Source organism: Botrytis cinerea, chromosome 13 (genome assembly GCF_000143535.2).
Source record: "Botrytis cinerea B05.10 chromosome 13, complete sequence".
In the NCBI taxonomy this organism is placed as follows: domain Eukaryota; kingdom Fungi; phylum Ascomycota; class Leotiomycetes; order Helotiales; family Sclerotiniaceae; genus Botrytis; species Botrytis cinerea.
This window is the reverse complement of record NC_037322.1, coordinates 1411301-1432985: the sequence shown is the minus strand read 5'-3', so window position 1 is coordinate 1432985 and position 21685 is coordinate 1411301. Positions and strand designations below refer to the sequence as shown.

General features: G+C 42.9%; 4 protein-coding genes across 4 annotated transcripts; 3 read left to right on the top strand and 1 right to left on the bottom strand.

The window, feature by feature from the left end:
* Positions 1-611: 611 nt before the first annotated feature.
* BCIN_13g04030 (hypothetical protein) lies at positions 612-2605 on the top strand. The gene is made up of 2 exons (XM_001556342.2): positions 612-846; positions 917-2605. The coding sequence occupies exons 1-2, from the start codon at positions 729-731 to the stop codon at positions 2482-2484; spliced, it is 1686 nt and encodes a 561-aa protein (XP_001556392.2). The 5' UTR covers positions 612-728; the 3' UTR covers positions 2485-2605.
* A 308-nt stretch (positions 2606-2913) lies between these two features.
* Positions 2914-3541, bottom strand: BCIN_13g04020 (hypothetical protein). The gene is made up of 2 exons (XM_001556341.2): positions 3290-3541; positions 2914-3194 (listed from the first exon to the last, which is right to left on the bottom strand). The coding sequence occupies exons 1-2, from the start codon at positions 3422-3424 to the stop codon at positions 3036-3038; spliced, it is 294 nt and encodes a 97-aa protein (XP_001556391.1). The 5' UTR covers positions 3425-3541; the 3' UTR covers positions 2914-3035.
* Positions 3542-4268: 727 nt separating this feature from the next.
* On the top strand, positions 4269-5949 carry BCIN_13g04010 (hypothetical protein). The gene is made up of 4 exons (XM_024696816.1): positions 4269-4399; positions 4492-4595; positions 4676-5676; positions 5758-5949. Exons 1-4 carry the CDS (start codon positions 4357-4359, stop codon positions 5819-5821), a joined length of 1212 nt encoding a protein of 403 aa, XP_024552629.1. The 5' UTR covers positions 4269-4356; the 3' UTR covers positions 5822-5949.
* Positions 5950-18696: 12747 nt separating this feature from the next.
* BCIN_13g04000 (hypothetical protein) lies at positions 18697-20786 on the top strand. Its single transcript, XM_001556336.2, has 4 exons — positions 18697-19015; positions 19154-19322; positions 19539-19796; positions 19852-20786. Exons 1-4 carry the CDS (start codon positions 18847-18849, stop codon positions 20327-20329), a joined length of 1074 nt encoding a protein of 357 aa, XP_001556386.1. The 5' UTR covers positions 18697-18846; the 3' UTR covers positions 20330-20786.
* The last annotated feature ends 899 nt before the right edge of the window (positions 20787-21685 follow it).

Genomic DNA, 21685 nt, shown 5'->3' with positions numbered 1-21685 from the left:
TTGGAAGTGACCGATCTGTCAATAATTACAGGATATTTAGGTAGTCCTCCCCTTCCCCTTTCCCCTCCTCCTCTTCCCACTCGATGCTCATTAGATAGTAGGCCAATGACTACTCTGCATGCCTGGATAGATAGATTTTCAAAAAGTCCAACATAGTACGGGAAAGTGTCAAGTTTGACGTGTAGTTGACGTGTAGATTACTACAGCAGCCATACACCAAGAACCGTATTTGATACTTAGATATGTATCACTAGGTCTGTCTCCCTGGGTACCTGAGCACGATCACTTCTATGAATCAATGGCATATCCCAACGAAGCCTTCCGAGGACGTGTAGACTCTGACTCAAAACGGACGAGATGCTCAACGTTGGCATCATTACCTACAACCGTAATACAACACGATCCAATTATTCAATTGTCCGATTGCCCAAATCCATCACAACCATGCCAATCTTGGGTCTTTGGTCCTTGGTCCTGGTCTCGGTAAGGTTGTAGTGACTTTGTTTGGTGGGGACGCAAGGCCGAGCGAGCTGTTCGGGCCTGTGCTGCGCTTTGTGTGGAATCAAGAAAGCTCCTTTCAGAAACATTTCATTCAATTCCTCAGGACACGCGACATATTCTTCCAAATCATTACATACAATCATTGTAATCGAGATTCTTTGCCCAAGGAATATTCAATTTCATTTCATTACACTTCACTTCACTTCACCTAATCTAATCTCGCCAGGATGTCGCGCAGGCCAGCAAATCCTCAGGCTGAGCGTATTGCGCAGAACACCCAAACGATAAAGAGTCTTTTGAAACTCGAGTGTAATAAAGTCTGTTGCGATTGCAAAAGGAACAAACGTAGGTTCTATCCACATTCTTCCGTCCATTTCACTGGGCCAAGAGCTAATTCTCTACTCTGATCCGGTAGATCCAAGATGGGCCAGTTGGAATTTGGGGGTATTCATGTGTATAAGATGTTCCGGAATACACCGTGGAATGGGAACTCACATAAGCCGGGTGAAATCCGTTGATTTGGATTCATGGACAGACGAACAAGTACAAAGCGTATTGAAATGGGGAAATGCCAGAGCAAACAAATACTGGGAAGCAAAGTTAGCCCCAGGCCACGTACCATCCGAAGCCAAAATCGAGAACTTTATCAGAACAAAATACGATTCGAAGAGATGGGTTATGGATGGACCGATTCCGGATCCCTCAACTTTGGATGTCGACGGAGACGATGATATACCCCTTGGACTTGTCAAGGAGAAGCACAACCTTGAAAGATCGACATCGCAAAGAACCGCTCCGCCTAGTCAAGCCCCTGCCCCGATCAGCGCTCCTCCTCAACAGGATCTCTTTGGTGATGATTTCGGACCACCCCCGAGAGCGAGTACTGCCGGTCCGGTACCTGCGAGACCCCCACCAAAGTCAGAGCCGGCTCCCCCAAAGCAAACAAAACCGGCGGATTCCCTCTTGGGCTTGGACTTCTTCGGAACTGAGGCTGCTCCTCCTAGTCGACCATCGAGTACAACCCCTGCTCCAGGGGCTCAGTCAAGACCTGACTTGAAACAATCGATTCTATCGCTCTATGCATCCGCTCCTCGTCCTCAAGCGCACCAGCAAACATCGCAAATTTCACATGCATCATCTGGATCTTTTGGTGGTATGCAAGCGGCACCTCAACAATCGCCACAGCGCTCTACATTTGGAGGAATGAACGATGCATTCAGCAGCCTAAGTTTCTCAAATGCAACATCTCCTCCAGCTCAAAAGACCTCAGCCTTCTCCAACTTGGGTAACCTCTCCAGCCACCGGTCTACAGGCTCCGGAGCTCAAGTGTCATCCCCACCCCTTAGTGGCGGTGGATTCTTTGATTCAAAGCCAAAAGCAGCCCCTGCACCTTCTCAAGTATCTCGTACATTCAGCTCCACAAGTGGGTTTGGAGCCTTTGACTCGGCGCCAGGGCAATCACCAGCTCCGCAATCCACAAATGCAAGTTCTGCATTAGGAGATTTATTCGACTTTTCCACCCCTGCTGTACAAAATGCTTCACCACCTAAACAAACACTCGCTTCGCCACCTGCTCAATCATCAGTCTTCAACCTTTCAAGCCCTACGGCAACTGCACAAAAGTCACCGCTAGCAGCACCTGCTATGAGCAGCGCTTGGGGCAACACTGACGCATGGGGTTCAAATGATGCTTGGGGTAGCTCTGCCAAGACTAGTCCATCACTTACAAAAGCCGCAGCACCTCAAACTAACGCGGGTGATTTTGGTAGTTGGGGAGGTCTATCGAGTCAAAGTATAGTGCCAGGTACTGGCGGTAGTTTTAACACAATGGCTAGTGCTCCAAAGGTGACAGCAGATGATGATTTTGGAGGTTGGAGTAGCGCCGCCCCTGCGCCGGCTTCGAATGCCACTTCCGGAGCTGGGAAGCCTGCTGGAGGGTTCTCGTCGGGTGGTGAGGATTTATTCTCTAATGTATGGGAGTGAGGTTATTGCATGGGTATAGGACGATGTGAAATGGGAGAGATGAGGGCAAGAATTTGCGGGATATATGAACATGGACGGATGGACGGAAAATGACATGAACATAGATATCCTATAAATGACATATAATTTCAAGGCGCAATTTAAATTTGATGCGTTTCTATACAATTCTCGCGTATGTTCATTTCACCCCTGAAAGCAACAACCAACCGTGCTACGATATATCGCCATGTATCCTGATCCGTTCAACCGTAGTAGTATATGCATGTAACCGATAACGCCCAATACAATGCCACAGCCGCAGCTTGAAATATCTGTCAATGTCCTGCCCATAAATATAATACAATGCCTTACTCTTGTGCTCTGTCTCAGTCTCTCTTTCTTGCTTACTCTTCTCGTTTCCTTCAGGCGCCATTGAGCTTGAACGATCAATGTGAGATACGTAGGCATTTCTGCGCTGCATCCCATAGATTCAGAAATTAACCTTGTCTTTACCCTCCAGCTTCAATCTTCAATCTCCTCTTTTCCACCATGTAAAGCCTTCAGCCCCTCATTTAAACAAACAACCCCCATAAGAACCACAAAACCAGCACGCATCCAATAATCATCCCGCTGAGTTTCAATATGGCGACTTTATTTCCCGAGGAAGCCATACGGCCTAGACGTGAAGCAGATCCTTTGAGGGAGGAAGACATGCTGGAGAAGGTATCAGACTATTCGCGGGATATATTAATGTTTGTTTATTTTTATGCGGGCTGTAGAAGGCAAGAAGAAGAGGAATGGAATAGGAAGGGGAGGGAATACTTACAGTATTGTCGATCACATCTTGCGCTCTAGCATTATCATATATATCCACCGTAACGCCCCTCAACGCCGACACTTTTGCTGATAGTTCATTGAGACGAGAGTTATTCTGACGTTCGCGCTCGTATGCATCTGACATTTTGGATGGTAGGGTTGTGTCTCTTTAAGGAATGAAGGTATTTGGCAGAGTAGATGATGAGGTGAGGTCGTAAGACTGTGTATGTATGATGGCCGTGTTTCAAGACTCGTAGGTTCCGGTAGATGGGAAGACGGATGGCTTCTTTGTCTGCAAGAGATGATATCCCAGTTGATTATTCGCGGGTTATTAATTGTACAGTGCGATTGATTCTCATGTGGCAGGTATCTAGTTTTGAAAGCAAAGTTCGCTTGAGTTAATTCATGCAAGTCGTGAAACGTACTGACTGCGTGTATCAGTATCGGTATCCTAGATAATTCTTGTCGCAGCCATGTTCATCTGTGATTAACCTGAAAAGGACCAAGGCTGAGGCTGAGGCTGAGGTTAAATCGGCACAGCCACAAGCTCGGCTCTCATTCCGCCCGACAGGTGATCATTTGTCAAGAACGAACTATTGCTCTGTAGCTCAATTCGTTACGCACAAGCTTAGAATCCCACGACGTCAACGGCTCTAATCAGATTACTTTCGCCCGAATACAAAAATTGGACTGGAGAACCTTGATCGGACTCTTCGGAACGTGTACTCTTGGTTTTTCGGAATTTGCAAGATCGGATACAGGAGCAGACATATATATTACACACCCATATATTACATATATTCCTATCAAGACATAGGTACTTATAAGTTTGGATTGATTTCACACAGAGTGCTTGCAGGATAAGACGATAGTAAAACACCCCACACTTTGTCACCGAACATCCCACACTTAATTCCTAGTTCGCGAACGCAGGGAGATACATCCATCCATCCATCCATCCATCCATCCATACATTGTATACCTATCTAGACAGAGACGATCCGACAGAATAGCTTCGCGCACATTCATTGCAACTATTGTTCACAGATCTGCCTTGCATAGGTATCGTTCTTCAATATGCCTTTAGGAATCAATAACCCGCTTCCTTCGTCTATGGCGTGTAAGTGATTACATTTTGTCAATCGGTTGATATCAGACCGTTTAATTCAATTACAGACAGAACATCTAAGCTGACATCGATTCTCTAACCAGCGGAATGCAAAAAGTGTGGAAAGATTTTGTCCTCATTCATTGATCCACGACAAGCTTTCGGACCAGATAAGATTATTCCACCGCATGTTCTCGCGCAAGCAAAGGTTCATCCTCCATCATATGCCTTCCCAGCCACCAAATTCCCGAACCCCTCACTAACATTTTTTTTTTCTCGCAAAACTAGGGCCTCGCAATCGTCACAGTTCTTAAGGCTGGTTTCATCGGTTCCGGTCGTTATGGAAATGGTGTGGTTATAGCTCGTCTTTCCGATGGTTCTTGGTCCGCGCCCTCAGCAATTGGTATTGGTGGCGGCGGAGTGGGTGGACAAATCGGTTTCGAGCTTACAGATTTCGTCTTCATTCTCAATGATGCTGCAGCCGTGCGCACTTTCTCTCAAGCTGGTTCTCTTACACTGGGTGGAAATGTCAGTATTGCCGCCGGGCCAATAGGACGAAATGCCGAGGCTGCCGGAGCTGCCAGTATGAAGGGTGTAGCTGGTGTTTTCAGTTATTCCAAGACAAAGGGACTTTTTGCCGGTGTCAGTCTCGAGGGAAGTGCCATTATCGAGCGAAGGGATGCGAATGAGAAATTATACGGAAGAAGATTTACAGCCGCTGAGTTACTTGGGGGCGCAGTCCGAGCACCGCCAGCAGCACAACCTCTTATGACTGTGTTGAATTCGAGAGCTTTCGCGGGCCAAAGTCCCGATGATGGGATTTATAACGATAGCCCTGTTTATGACGAACGACACGATGATGTGGTTTGGGAAGGTAGGAGAGGAAGTGCATTTGGAGAAGGTACACAAAGAGATCGAGGCGCAAGTTTAGGACATAGCGACGATTATGTCAATCCCAATCGTCCTCAGAGAGCGAGTACTTGGGCCGATGATATTTACGACAGGCCTACCAATGGAAGCAGGGCTAGATCTGGTAGCGCATTCGATGATGATTATGTGTATTCTGATACTCCCCGTGCACCTCCAAGTCAATTTGGTGGTAGCGGAAAAGCAGGACCAGGTAGACCTGCGGCGCCGAAACCAAAATTTCAACCAAAGACAGCTAGTCTGAGAAGCAATGAGGCGGTCGCGCAATTTACGTTTGATGCAGATCAGCCAGGAGATTTGGGATTCAAGAAGGGGGATGTTATTACTGTAACAAAGAAGACTGAGAGTACTGAAGATTGGTGGTATGTTTATGTTTATTTTTTGCTCTTGAAAGAGCTTCTTGGGATTTTAAGGGAGTCAAGGCTAATCTGTTGTTTAAATAGGACTGGTACCCTCAACGGACGATCAGGCATTTTCCCTTCGAATTATGTCAAAATGAGGGAGTAAACTTTTCAATGAAAGATGGGCGAGAATCATTCCCTATTCCACTCCGCATTTCAGCACACTCTCAACCTCTACGGCTAGAACATTACTCTCGATTCGTTTCTGGCACACCCTTGTTTTCATATTCCACATTATGGGAGTTCTCGGAGGTTTCATTTGCATTTCCTAGGGGTTTTATACTCATCTCTATATTTATCTGTTCTGCTAGCGAATCCATTTCTATCTTTTTTTGACCTTTTTCATTTCTCATACCTTGCGTGTATTTTTGGAAGTACATGGGTGTGAATAAAGCTTGGGCTCAGGCTTTGGGATGTGGATGAAGAATTTGCGAAACAAAGAGCACGGCGAAGGAAATCCCTTGGTACATAGTGATGAGGAGAGTTATGGGTAGGAAATTTGAATATGGAAATAGGAATAAAGAGATGAATTTGGGAAGAGCTTTTTTGGGATGGAACGGTTGGTTTGGATTGGGGTTAGCGAAATTTGAATGAATAAAAGTGGTGATTATATGATGTTTTGTGAGCTTTTTGAGTGTGAAGATGTGAGTCAAGGTCGTCTGGGGGGGTACTAGATGTCAGTGGATGGATCTTTGAGGATATCTTCTTGCTATTTTCAAGTGAATGCTATATTGTGATTGGTGGGTGAAAACATGATTCCAACTTGGGGATTTGAGTACAATCATTAGATGATTCACAGATTCTATATATTCATTATTCACTACATTCCTCGATATTTAATTCATTGAGTGACGCACACACAATCCCCCCTTCCTCCTTCCTTCTGTCCTAGTTCCTTTCCTCGCACGGTTATATAAGTCTCCATCTTGAGTTACTTTTAGAGAGTAATGAGATGTGAGATGTGAACACAAGTTTCTTTGGACTTGAAAGGGATGAGTGAGTGGAAATCGCTGGCGACCTATTAGGTATGGGCTTGTAGATGGAGATGGGGATGGTTTTCTTTTGGTGGGTTGGGGGAGAGGGGGTGTACGGGTGATGGGTGATGATGATGAGTGTGGGTTGGGCATGTCGATGAGGATGATAGTGATAATAAGAAGGGGAAAACGACAATAACGATAACGGTAATTATAATGACAATCATAAACGATACGAGAAACTCACCTCTCTTTCGATATCTCAATGTCTCAATATCTCAACATCCAACCTGGATTACGCATTCTAAGATCCGAATATCAATTAGATCGAGGAGTTCAACTGGTTGATCGGAAGGCCTGGTAGACGGGCTATGGCATGTGTGAATAATTTATGTTTGCGGTGGGATGGGATGGAGGTATTTGGTTTTGGGGGAGGGGAGAGGGGGGGATGGGGAGGAGAGGTATTTATGTGTGTGTGTGTGTTGGGATTTGGAGGCTGGAAGTTGGGATGTGCTATCTGGTGTTGAGGAGTAGTTGGTGGGTTTGTTTGTGGAATGAATGGGTGGGGGAGAGGGGATGAATATCTAGAGTAAGTTTTCATGAGGGTTTGAACGGAGTGAAGTGAGTGAGTGGTGTTATTCACTTTGTCTGGAGATGACTGAACGCTCCGGGATGGGATCACGTACTTCTCTCTCCGATTTCTCCTTTTTTTTTTTTTTTTTTTTTTTTTTTTTTTTTTTAGGTTTTGTTATTTTGTGCATGTAAGAGATGCATGCAGTGTTTACAGGGTGATGAAAGTATTGAAGAATCACAGATTTTCAAATCTGATGGAGCATATGCGGGTTGATGGGTGATGAGCGAGTTGTATTTGCAAATTTAACTCACAAACTTTAGACCCAGGTGGTGAGCTCTCATCTTTTACTACCTGTCTTTATTAAGTTTGTATCTTCGTATGAATTAGACTAAAATCAACATAGGGGTCTTGATATGAGGTGGTGGGAGAGGCATGTTTGGCAGGTCCGTCAAGGATAATGCTACTTGTGCTTTTTTCGGTAAGTTGGAGGCGAGTTTCCATGTTAAGAGTATAGTTAAGACTAAATTGTTAGAGAAAATGAGAACTCTGTGAGTGTTGATAGTTTTGTAATGACAACAAATGTGACAGAGCAAAGTGAAAGTTCGAGGCAGAAATATGGAATTTAAAGAATAATCACTTCCTGTCTTAGAGCGCTCAGGGCAAAAACTGAGAAGCATAAAACACCTTTCATGCTTTTTCTCTCTTTTCATTTGGCTTAGAGGATAGAGATCTCTGTATCTTATACAGTAGCTTACTTCTCTCCTCTGTCGCACTAGAGCGGAAATGGTAGAGAATTCATGAATCATAATATTGAGTTTCTGAAATTTGAGAGTCCGGCGACGAAGCACATAATCACATCCTCAATCCAATCAAACCATTGATCATGTGAATCATTCCTACGACCTAATTTGTATGTAACCAAAATAGACTCCTCGAGCACCTTGACAGTTCCTCTAACAGCTGTTGTGGAATACCTGTTTTTGGTAGGAATAAGTTTACATAAGTGTCAAACCTCCGATGTTTCAGCTTCCATCTCTTTGGCATGTCTGCGAAAATTACATTCAATAGGGGATTCTGGAGATAGTTGACGAGATACTACCGCTTTTCTCGGTTTTCACAAGAATTTAGATGCATCCTCTGCTCGATGTTCACCAAATATCTGCGTTGTCTTCTTGTAGAGCTTACTTGGGAGTTAGATGAACGATAGTAATCGGGTCAGGGAAAAAGTGGTTCTATGATTGATGGGTGAGATGAAAACATGTTTCCCTCCAATGGTATAATATGCTGTATCAATATCTCGAAATTACTCGGACATGTGAATTGAATTGTTCTGGTTGGATTCGCAACAAAGGAACTTTCTCAACATCTAATTACAGCGCACGGCTATTAGGACAATCATCGCACAGTTATGCCACCAGGTGAACTTTCGCTTACGATACATGAGAGAATTATCTATTTGAAGGATAGTTCTCAAGCAATTCACCTCCCTCTCTTTAAGCGTTTGATTCGGAATTTAAAAAAGAAGAAGAGATGAGCCTGAATCGGCTACCTTCTTAACTCGACAAAATGTGACTTCACTCAAATCCTTGCAAGCATGATTGTCCTCGTTATCGATGAACTTGTTGTCTTCGCGAACTATGCTAAGAGATTTTTTTACCACTGCATTCTCATCTATTCTGCAATAGCCAAGTCTGATTAGCATGTGTTACTTCTCAGATCTTGTTATGTTCCAGGAATTATGTTTGATGAAACGATCAGCGATCCGGAAACAGATAAGTATTTCCTTTGCACCCGAGTATCCTGATTCGTGCCATGCTGCCGATTTGCAGCTATTGTTTGGGATATTCGAGAAGTATCGTGGACTATTTAAAGTCTGTATAGACATTTTGAAGTGAAAATTTCAAGATCTTCAATTTAGATCTGCACAGCATTCTTATTAGGATTATCTTTGAGGGGCAGGTCAAATTCAGTTGTGTTGATCAGGAATACGATACACCAGCCCAAGTGATCCAGTTCACCGAGCTTTATGCAGTACATTCGACAGTGTAAGCGAATTCGGGATGTTCAAATGTTTAGACGAGTGACCGGATGCGAGATTTGGATACTTATAATTTCATAAGAACCAAAAATGCTGGATAATTGAATGAATCTAATAATTATTCAGATGGATTAAAACTTTGAATTTCCTGATTATTACAATATAGTCTGAGCTGTCAGCAATCCCCAGCAGGTTAATCGCATGCAATTAATGACAAGAGGAACCTTTGGTGACAGAACATGAATTTGACATGAGACGAGACTGTAAATTCTGGAAATTCAGTACTTCTTTTCGTAGTAACTTGAGCTTTACCATCTGTGCCCCCGCCCCCCAATCTTCTCTCTACGTCGAATTTTTCCCCCTGTTTTTGAAGTACTTGTGAGTATAAGAGTGGTTATAAATACCATGGTAGACCATTGTTTCCATCATCGATGATTTAATCATCGTTCTTCACTTTCTTCTAATCTACGTAAATAACCTTCTCTTTGTATGAATGGAAATCTCTCTTCACACTACTTCATAGGTCATTCTGGTGTAAGTGCTCGTTTCTAGAAAACAACCAAGCGGAAACTTCGATACATCTTTCGAGGGTAACCTCTTCAAGCTGTCTAATAGTTTATTAGTGCTCTTGAGTATCAGTTTTGTCTGGTTACATGTCGAATAATTCGGATGTTTGCTGTTATCTAAAAAGAAGATCGTCGAAGAATAAAGTATGGAGAGGTACCAGACGAAACCATAATACTGTTCAGCTTCTGCACGTTTAGAGTCCATTTTTAGTTCAATCATTTGTTTAAGAGTCAAACATGAATGAGCTCTCGACTCCTAGTATCTCTTTCCATTGGCTCGCCATTCTGTCTATGATGAGTCTTCTTGAGGAATAATGCCATATATATGGTCCTTAGGTGCGGAAAATAAAGTATTCACTACCGCTGCACAACATCTTGTTACACTGTTTCAATTTATTTCTTCTTTCCTCATTCCAACTGATCTATCTAGATAACCAATCTGTCCCTCTTCTCATTCACCATTCCCGCCATACCCACCCCGTAGCTCTTTCAATTTTCTTGCCTGGGCGATATAAATTTACACTACGCCGATTGCTGTGGCCGTAACATTACCCAAAAGCTCTTCTGGATCCAGAGATATGCTGGAGATTTGGGAGTTCCGTAGGAGCTTTTAGAAGAACTTGTTAGATAGATGTATGTGTCACCAGAGATTTGAACAAATCATGTCCGATTCTACTGGCAGATAGGTATGTTTCTTGGGGTATTTACTCATGATCTGATAATACATCAGAAAGTTTGAGTGGACAAATGACAGCGATAGAGAAGTAGCGACAATCATCCAATATAAGATAGAAAGCTCTAAAAGGAACCGATAGAGATGAGTACTTCATGTTCCCTGGAAATTCCACCTGGTTACGAAACACATTCGGCGACGGTTGTGAAGTTAACGGGCAGACCACACTAGATGAAATTTGACTGTCGAACTAACTTTCTGTGCCTGATACTGGTTCGATCGTAAAGAGTTTCTTGCCGGGCACAACATGGAAGTTCCTGCAAACTATATAGCTAGATGAAAAGTCTGAAAGCTTGGAGTATTCACTATTATCCCCTTTCAACATACTGTTACATACCCAGTCACCAGCATCCCGAGTGTGCTTGCTGATAATTCACCCACTCATGTATATCAGATCCTTTACATCACAGCGTTCCACTTTGCTCCCCCTTATCTCCCAAATTTTCTCTCATAAGAGCCCTCTTAGTTCTCTCTCCTTTCAAGTAAGTCGATTTTCACAATACTGCATACTCTGACTAGGTTCGAGGAAGGGCACCGAGACGAGTTCTACAAGACGATATTTGATCCAAAACAAGTAGATTCATTTTACCAATTTTAGATGCAAAAATGAAGGCATGATAATGAGAAGAAGACCCAGAAATCGACAAAAACCACGCATTGAATGACAACAATGATACGAGTAAAACAAAATCTCCCACGCAAAACCACCTCAAAGTATCGTATTTAAAACCACACTGCGCTTCATCCTCAACCGACAAGAACTCGGAGGACCATACTTCGACTCCCACATGTCTTGTTGTGGATTTTTATCTTTCTCGTACAGTTTCTATTTCGTGGAAGAAGCAGGTGTTTCAATAACAAGATACCCAGAATTTTCGGAGAAAAAGTGGCAGCGGAGAAGACAAATAAAGAGAGAGTGAATACAAACAAAACCATGGATCGCAAAGACTCGATATAGATCTTCTTATTAAAGTACATAGATTCTTCCTCTTTTGATAATCCTACACGTGGAACCAAATTTGAGAAGCGAAACATCTACGAGCATGATACGATATTGGTATCCTCAACTATGTGAAAGGGGAATCAGATCATGATTTCAACTTTGAGAGATGGGCAAAGGTGCGAATACTCAATCACGGGTTTCAAATCATCATTCAACCCTTCCGTTGTCATTTCTTTCTAGCTTTTATACTCTCGTGTGAATCTCATATCCTCCCATGACCTACCTCTCTCATCTCCAACTTCCTAAACCCCACTGCAAAAAAAAAACAAAAAACAAAAAAAACACCAGTTTCTCTCTACGGAACGCCACAAGCAGGCAGAATCAAAGATAATGACAATACCGTTTGAGTGTCTTCGACAAGTTCAGCTTCAACTATCTGACTCTGCTCTAGGTTCGAAGATACGTATCTCTCAACAACATCAGAACGAGATTTCGAGAACGAAGCGGAGCCTTAAGAAAAATCCCACCGAGAGAAAATTCAACGAGGAAATCGAGAAATGGATGATTGAAGACGATGACTATGTCAGGGCAAGTTGACAGGCCAAGAGAGCACCAGGAGATCGACCCACAGCTCCTACAAGCTCATCGACCTCCCTCCCAACCCACCATCGACCTCGTTTTCCATGAAAGCCCCTCCTCCAATCCTGATGCGTAAAATGAAGTACCCCGCGACTCCCACAGAGCCATGCTATGATAGACGTGCAGCACAATTACTAAACCATCCCTACAGCCCCTTCTTTCTCTTGAGATCAGGATCCCCTCACACACAGCATAAAGGGCCCCTCTATATTGGAGTTTTTCAGTACTACCCACCTGTAGCATACCATCTATCCATCATTAGCAACAGCAATAGCAATAGCAATAGCAATAGCAATAGCAATAGCAATAGCAATAGCAATAGCAATAGCAATAGCAATAGCAATAGCAATAGCAATAGCAATAGCAATAGCAATAGCAATAGCAATAGCAATAGCAATACTCTGATAACACCAATAGAATAACAACAACAACAACAATAATAACAATAATAAGCACACAACCGCCCAACCACCCAACTGCAAACCCCACCCAAAAAACAGCAAGCGACACAACAAGCAACGCAAACCCCAACATCCAAAACCAAACATGCATCAAACCCGCATAGCGATAACGATAACCATCACAACAAAACAATTCTCTCATCCTTTCATATCCAAACACAAAACACGAATCAAAAAACAAAAGTAAATACACCACCCCCATCCTCACCCCCATTCCTCCTCCTATTCACAAACAACAAGCAGAACACAACTTATCCATACGACACACACACACACACGTATACGAAAACAACCATCACGCACCTACATCTCCTTCCTCCCCTCTTCCCTCTTCCCTCTTCCTCCCCTCCTCAAAACACAACCAACCTAATAACCACCACCACACATAAAACACTACACTCACTCCTCCTCCCATCCCCCCATCCCCCCATCCTCTCACCCCACATCCTCAACACACTGCGCCGAAACCTCCATCCAATATCCATCTACAATCTACACATTACGAGAATGATGACGAACCTCTGTACGCACAGCATAGCAAGCGCAACAATCCCAGAATGAAACAGACAACAACACAGTACCAAAAACCGTGGAGATTCAAACACATCCGTAAAATGGTGGGGAGTATTGATACTTTACCTTGATTTATATAGAGAATGTGATGTTACAGTTACCGAAGTTTAGTCATGCTGTATTATTAAGAATATGTAGATAAGTGTGCACAGTGGGATGTGAAGTGTCTGGGTGTTGAGTTCACGCATGTGTTTATAAACTATGTTGTTTGATGAGGTGTGTGAGTTGTTATGTATAGAATTCATATTATAATGAGATGTACTATATAAAGTGCGTGGGTGGATTAAGAGAGAAAACGTCTGTCTATAATCGAGCATCCAGCAAAAAGCTGAGCATCAATTATCTTGCCAACGACAATCGACAATAGAAATTCCGACGAAGGAATCAACACATCTATCATCCCTTGTGAGAATCTCAAGAGAATAAACATATATGCTTCCCTAATCCCAACATTATCCAGCCACCCACCCCCTAAAAAATATTCTCATCTCAAAAGCTTTCAGAAAACACGAAGCATCTACTAAAATATTCGTCCAGTTCACATCACACATCAAGTTCCTTTTTGAAACTTAACATAAGCTGTCCCTATCTGGATATTCATCATATAAGCTTTTGAGAATCGAACTCCACCCATCCATTGCATCTTTCTTCTCCGCCCTGGTGAAGGAAGTTTAATCTTGACTAGCAATCTAGCTATCTCAAAGTGGAAGTCGGGTCCCTTGCCCCTCACTAACTCCTCTTCAATTACTTCATACTTGCTAGGAAGTGAACCACTGGCCCCAGGAAAGAATTGTATAACGTGCAAAAGAGGGAGAGAAAAGAAAAGAAAAGAAAAGAAAAAAGAGAAGGGTGGGGTGGGATGAAGAGAATCCTTCTCAACCAACACCCTCTCCCTCCCCTCCTTCCCCCACGAAACAATTTTCAAATGCAAAATGAGATGAAAATTCTACACGTGTGATTAACACATGCATGCAACCTTCTTTCTGCATCAGCAGGAAAATGTCTGCGGTTATGCAGCATACCTTGACTTGTGATCTGCCACTGCAGCCACTTCTCGAGCCCAAGTGTGGAATCGGGAGTATAATTATTTGCAGAAATTTTCACTCCATGCTGACATCGATATCGAATATCGTAATCGAATATGTGATTACCAATTCAGCAGTAGGGAGGGTGTTTTCCATGTCAGATTGATTGTGTATGTGTAAAAACTTTAATCCGCTCTGGACGCGTCCGTTGTAGATTCGGTGTAAACTCGTAAATTCGGAGTTCGTATGATTGCCACTGAACGTTTGTGGAGGTGGTGGAGAGATGCTGAGGTCGATTCGAAGTGATAAGCTCGATGTCCGTAAGTAAGGCATGCGTACCTGTGTGCAGACGTTTGTTGGTTGCAGTTGTCGTTGTAAGATTGATGAACAGATACTATGAGGGAATAAAACGATACATGCAGTCTCAAATGCAGTGGCAGCTGTAGTTGCATCATCGACAAACGCCAATAACGAACCATCCAACGCACTCCCAACGTGCTGGCTGGCTGTTCATTCTTTCCTCACCATTTAGTTTCGTGAATCGGGTAGTAGTACAGTAGGGCTGCGTACTACGTGCTGCATGCATCTCGTTCGTAGCTATGAGCGCTGGTACGAATCGGACTGAACTGGACTGAACTGGACGGGACGGGACTGGGCTGGGCTGAATTGAAGAGAACAATCTCGTCGATTGAACCCATTCCCATGTCAGTACGAAGGAATACTTCTCACCATGACCTTCTTCTTTTTCATCTATGTCGTATATTCGTAAGAGCTCATTTCTTTACGACGATGTAAGATTGGTGCTTTGAGATACATCGATAGATTGATTGATTCCTTTGTAGAACAACATAAGTGACGAATAGTAATATAATAGAAGGATGTATAACAGTAAAAACAAGAAAACAAGAATGAAGAATGAAAAGAAGTGTGGAAGGAAAAAAAGATACAATGATGAAAGAATTTTCTTTCCTCTTTTTTTTTTCTCTTTTCTTTCCTCTATCTCTCTATCTCTCTTGCTGCCCCCACAAAAAGAAGAAAAAGAAAGAATTTTCTTCCATTAGACACTGTTCATCCAGACTTCCACCGTGGCACCGATGATGCGAGTCATTTAGGGGCTTTTTTTTTCTTCTGCTTCTTTTCATCATCATTATTACGGACCTACCTACGTATCTACGTAGTAACTCCATAGAAATGTCATCAGAACCCCATAAAATTCCCAGATCGATGAGGATTCATAAATGATATACATAATGAATAATAATTCACAAATAAACCCTCGGCAGGTAGCACGGTAGGTAAATATGAAGAAAGTCCTTTCAGGATAACCCCCCTCAAAAAAGGTACAGAGTACAAAATAGATTGCCTACCTGACTACCTGCCGGCCTACCTAGTAAAGAAAGGCCCTGACCCACGCACGGTAAGAGCTGGCTAAACTGATATGTAGGATAAGCATTTCTTTCCGTCCCTTTCATCTTCTTCTAGAAGATCACTATTAATAGACGGGGCATAAGAGTTTGTACGGGGGAGTAAGTACAGAGTAGAATCTAGGTAGTCACTGTGAGGTAGTCAGGTGGTTAGACACTCAGATCCTTTAGACAATTAGTTCCCTCAATACGGAGTCGAATAGCATATCAAGGGAAGGGAATACGGGTAAGGCTATAATCATCTTCTGTTTCTTCAAGATACACCAAGGAGCTAGCTACCCAAACATGCCATGCACTATTAGAAAAGAACGCCATCAAAGTAGATTTAATTGTAGAATCCTGCCTGTGCCGTACATAGGTACACACGTACATACGTACATACCTACCTCTCCCTAACTAACAGCTGAAAAAATCTTCAAACCCTCATCGCTAACCCCTGAACATGAATCGAAAACGCAAAGAATCCCTTCCCCTCTCCCCCAGAAAGCGAAACAAGATCTCGTAAAAAAAAAATAACCTTTCCATAGATCCCTAGGCAATATTAGAAATTTCCATCAGATGACCCTCCTCTCAGGCTTGTAAATTTGTATCAAGCCGTTCTCCTACCAAAGCTTCCACGGATATGGTTCAAGATTCGGACGGAAGTCGACGTCTGACTCTCATTCCAGCTCACACCGCTACCTAGGAGGTGTCTACTCCCAATACTACCAGTACTACGACATTACCACTTTGGGCTCCGCAATCGGGTTAATGAATGAAAAAAAATTAAAAACTTTACTCTGCACAAAGAGTGTGGGAAAATTAAAATATATGAAAAGTGTGGTGGGTAAATTAAGAAAAATAGGGGACTGAGATTTATTGGGTCAAAGACCCTTCAAATCCTTAAAAATTGTGGTTTGATCTTCGAGAATTTCATCATGAATTTCAAAATGAGATTAGTTTGAAGTCAGTGGCAAATTCATGGAGCGTTGTAACTTGTAAGATCAAAAAATTGATTTTGTATCCATCAATCATCAATCAATCATCGATATGGCATCACTGCCTCCAGTTTTACCCAGTTGAGCCAGTCCACAATTCAAACTATTCGCTTCATTCCTTCGTATATTGGATCCAAAAAGACTGGGCAGTGTCAATCCGTGTTTTGAATGTCTCGACTCTCAACAGTTAGTGTTAAATTCCGAATCGCATCAGATTTGTGACTTGTCCAACTAATAAGCTCCACTAGTCTCTCTTGTGATTGCTTGTTCAAAATTATTATTTCCCATCTAGAAATAAACGTGGCCCTTGGATGGCTTCTAGAAGAACATTAAACTTTTTGGGGAAGTTTCTCAAATCTCAAGGGTCCATAAATAAATGTTTCAATCATCGCTCGGTAACTGCAGGGGGGCTTAACACACCTTGTAAGATAGAAGAAAGGCGGGGATCTATGGCTCGAACAGCCAAGTCTATACTCCTCACCCAAATTTCCACTCTGATGAGACACCATCAATCAAGAGAAACCAATACACCCCCAAACAAGCTTTTCAAATCTCCCATACTGATACCATCAAAGCATGAACGGAGAGAGAGGAAGTGTAGAGAAACTTTTCCCAAATGTCAAAGATCTCGCCACATCTCATCCATCCATCATTTTGCATACAGTTTGCAGCAATCGACAATCATGTACCTTGTAGCAATCTGCACCTTGTGGCAATCTGCGTATAAAGCACACCGCTTCATCTCTTCCCACACCATCTGTACGGTTTGTATGGGTTCTAGGAGTATCGGAGACAAGTATCCTTCCAAACGGTCAATCATCCCCCACGTCTTTTCGAGCTTATCATGCACCGCCATGCCAACCTTCTCCTGCACAACCTAGTCACCATCCTGGCCATGCCAGCCAGTCTGATGGTCACCCACCGCCGCCACCATGGAAGCATTCCTCTCTGCATTGATGTTCTAGCAAATATCCCGGCACTTTAATCCTGGTTCCGGGCACTTCAATAGCGTTTTGAGTGGGACAAGCTATGCAAATCAGCACGGACTTTGAAGGGAAGCTACCCTGTCGAACCCTGATCTGTAGGCTTGGGAGAAAGAAAGCTTCGGGGAGGCGCCGACGGAATTAGAATAGAAGGAGAAAAAATAGACTTTAGCTTTGCTTTAAAAGGTCTTTGACTCTTCCAAACTTTTATCTTATCTCCCTTTCATATCCCCTTGATTCCATTTTAGAGAACTCAGATTCCCACCATTCTTCCAATCCTCTCTACGTTGCTTGCTTTGCCTGACAACATTTCTGCTTTATCTTCATATAGATTCTTTCGTCGACTTTTTGCAAATTATAGACCACTGTTTTTTGTTCGTCAAATACGCCGATAAATCTTTGAAAGGAAAACCAAGAGCTGGATTCCTACATACACAGTCAGCATTATTTCCTTTCGGTGTTCTCTTTCCTCCTGCAATCTCTCACCAGTTAAGAGAGATCTTAACAATCATCTCCGGTCCGAGTTTCTTACAGCAGAAACAAGTTCTGGCGTTCTCCTGTGAACTCCGAACTCTGTTTTGAGACTTGGACCCTTGATGATAAAGACATCCCTTGTGGAGATTCTATGAATCACCCAACTGTTCTTGCAGATTCGCATATGAAAAGGGGCAATTTCAAACGTGCTTTTCTTCTGACAAGTTAGCAGGCTTTCGAAACTTCAGCATACATACTATACAGTTAATATTGTTTTTGGCTCATCAAACATAAAAAAAGACTTGTTTCCAAAGGTTCGTTCCACATTCTCATCCCAAGTATTTCCTTAATTCGGACATTGCATCCACACTCGTTCCAGGAAGAGGCAGGACCAGGAGAAGAGAAGAGTGAATTCTAAGAAAACAATGGGACTTGGCCAGCTGGTCAATATTCCATATTCACTCTTCGCTCTTTCTTGACTCTACGAATCATTGCATCATTCTCTATCAGTCATTGAAAAATAAATTTGGGTCTCGGTCATTCGGCTTTACTAGCTTGGTTTTGTAAGGGTTACGCTAAGATTTTCTACTTTATTACAGAGCTCCTTCTCGACACAACTTTCAAAACTTCCATACTTCCTTCCACACATTCAACTTCGAAAAAGTCTTCAAGTTCAAGAGACAACCAATTCTTTCGAACCTTACATTGTCTTACAAGTTACCTCAATTATCAACCAAAAATACAAAGATGTCTGCCATTCGATCCTCCTTCATTCGGGCTGCCGCAAAGGCTGGTCGCAGAACCACCCCCTCCATTATCTCTAGACAAGCAGTTCGAGCTTTCACAACCACTCCACAAGCCAATGACTACGAGGCTATCCACGAGAAGGAGATTCCTGCTACCAAGTTCCAACCTGGTAAGTTTCAATCATCGCTCCCCAACATCAAAGCTGCATGCAGGTTTCAATACTTCACACAGCTTTGATCCCCAATCAACCATTTTTTCAAACAGATTCTCCGGTTGTCAGTCTAATACTGACTTCTGGATGTCATAGGTTCTGGAGCAGAAAGAGTAACAATTCCAGTTGAGGAAGCTGCGGCTGCTGCAGCAGCAGCAAAGGAGGCCGTTGACGTTGTCACTCCTCTCACACAAAGTGCATACAAGGGCATGACCCCTACTATGCAGAAGATGAGTTTGATGGGCAAGGTTGTTGTTGTCACTGGGTAAGTTTGCACTTTATTCTTAAATCCAGACATGACATGTCAGGTCCGATCTACAATTTGATCTATAACTCGCACACAAAATCATTTTTCAACAATAATTTCAACATTTGACCCTTATCGGTCTTATCATTTAAATTAGTTGTTTGGCATTGATTCAGTCGAAGCACTATCTTGTTTCGAAGATGAATATTCAAGACTAATACGAAGTTAAAACAGTGGTGCTCGAGGCTTAGGAAACCACATGGCACGTGCATGTGTCGAGGCTGGAGCCAAGGCTCTCGTTATTTTCGATGCCAACCAAGAGTTGGGTGATGCTTCGGCTGCCGAACTTTACGAATTGACTGGAAACAAGATCCCCATCTCCTTCTTCAAGGTTGATGTTCGTGATGCCGATGCGATTGAGTCTGCTGTTGCCAGTGTTGTCGCGGAACACGGTGCTCCAGATGTTCTCATCAACTCTGCAGGTATTGCCGAGTAAGTACATACCATCAACAATCTGGCAGAAACTTGAACTAACAACAACCCCCAGTTCCAACATCCCTGCTGAGACTTATGATCACAACATGTTCAGACGTCTCATCGATATCAACCTTACTGGTTCATTCCTCATGTCCCAATCTGTCGGAAAGGCAATGATGGCCGCTGGCAAGCCAGGATCCATCGTTCTCGTCGCCTCCATGTCTGGATCCGTCGTCAACTACCCACAAGAACAATCCTGCTACAACGCCTCCAAGGCCGGTGTTGTTCAACTCGGAAAATCCCTTGGTGCTGAATGGGCCAAGTACAACGTCCGTGTCAACATGATCTCCCCAGGTTACATGGACACTGCTCTCAACAACGTCCCAGCTCTTGATGCTCAAAAGGTTATCTGGAAATCCCTCACCCCACAAAACCGCCTCGGTGCCGTTGACGACCTTAACGGTCTCGCCGTCTTCCTCGCTTCCGATGCTTCCGCATTCATGACCGGATCCAACGTCATCATTGACGGTGGTTATACTTTGTACTAATCGATGACGAGGAGCCCACTTTCATGAGAGTCCATCAACGTCTGGATACTTCACATTTTGGGTAATACCCAAGAATCTACCTGGTCGTAGGATGGTACCTCAGGAAATGGCTTAATGACTTCTGATACCCTTTGCATAAAGATTTCATTTCCAGAATCGATATGATGTTTCTTTGTTGCGTGGCATGAAAAAGGATGGCAAACTTCTCTGTAATTACTTTTCTTCTACAAAGTGCAGAGAGGGTCTAAAGATTTGTACTCCGGTTTGGGCTTGGGCAATCTTTGATTTATTCGGCGTTAATAGTATAAAGGTTGCATACAACATGATCTACATGATCATGAGTTGAGCGAATGGGCTCGGTTTAGAGGGAGATGATGAATTAAATTTAGACAATGTTATGGCTGGCTATGTGTAATGGTAACAGCGTAGCATAGCATTAGCAATGATGCGATCAGCAAATGCAAATAATTTTTACATATTGATGTCTTTGATGTTATACAGTGATTCATGAAGCGAATTGTACTTGCATATTCAACCTGTGAGACTTTTAACCCACATATTGGCTCCTGATATACGCCTGTAAACCCCCTCTCATCATGCTTTCCTCTCTTCCGCCCCTCCCCCCCCCATATTTTCAACTGCATGAAGTAATCAGTCAAAACCTCACGTATTGAATCCATTCAATTGCATCATATTTCATGCACTAACTCAGTTGTGTCACCGCCAGTGAGTGATCCACCAACTCGGTCGTGTCACCGCCAGTGAGGAGTGCACGTATAGACTAACAGAACACCTTTTAAACATTCGAATTTTTTCAATACCAAAATCTATCTTTCTCTCATTCAATTCCTGATCAATTATTGTGATCGTTATTCAGACATAAAAATTGTTCTATTAAAAGATATTTCCCAAGTTCATTTTTTGCAGTGAGTATTCCTATTCTAGTAGTCTGTTCATACACTTATTGGTTAGTTGGTTAGTTGGTTAGTTAGTAGTATCAGTAGTCCTTCTCGGATTCGTAGATAGAATAAGATGAAATGTTAATTGAATTATCGAAATGCATTTTTGTTTTTGCTCTTTCTTTGGGTGTGTATGCATACATACGCGCGCACACACACACACACAGAGAGAGAGAGAGAGAGAGAGAGAGAGAGAGAGAGAGAGAGAGAGAGAGAGAGAGAGAGAGATGGTAAATGACTTATGATATAATATGATGTGATATATATGTACATCATCGAGCCTGACCGGGGTGCATGATCATATATATACATATATATATCATCGCGTCGCATCGCTTCACTTCCTCCAGACTTCTGAGGAAGAGAGACGAGAAAAGATTGAATACGTATGTATGCA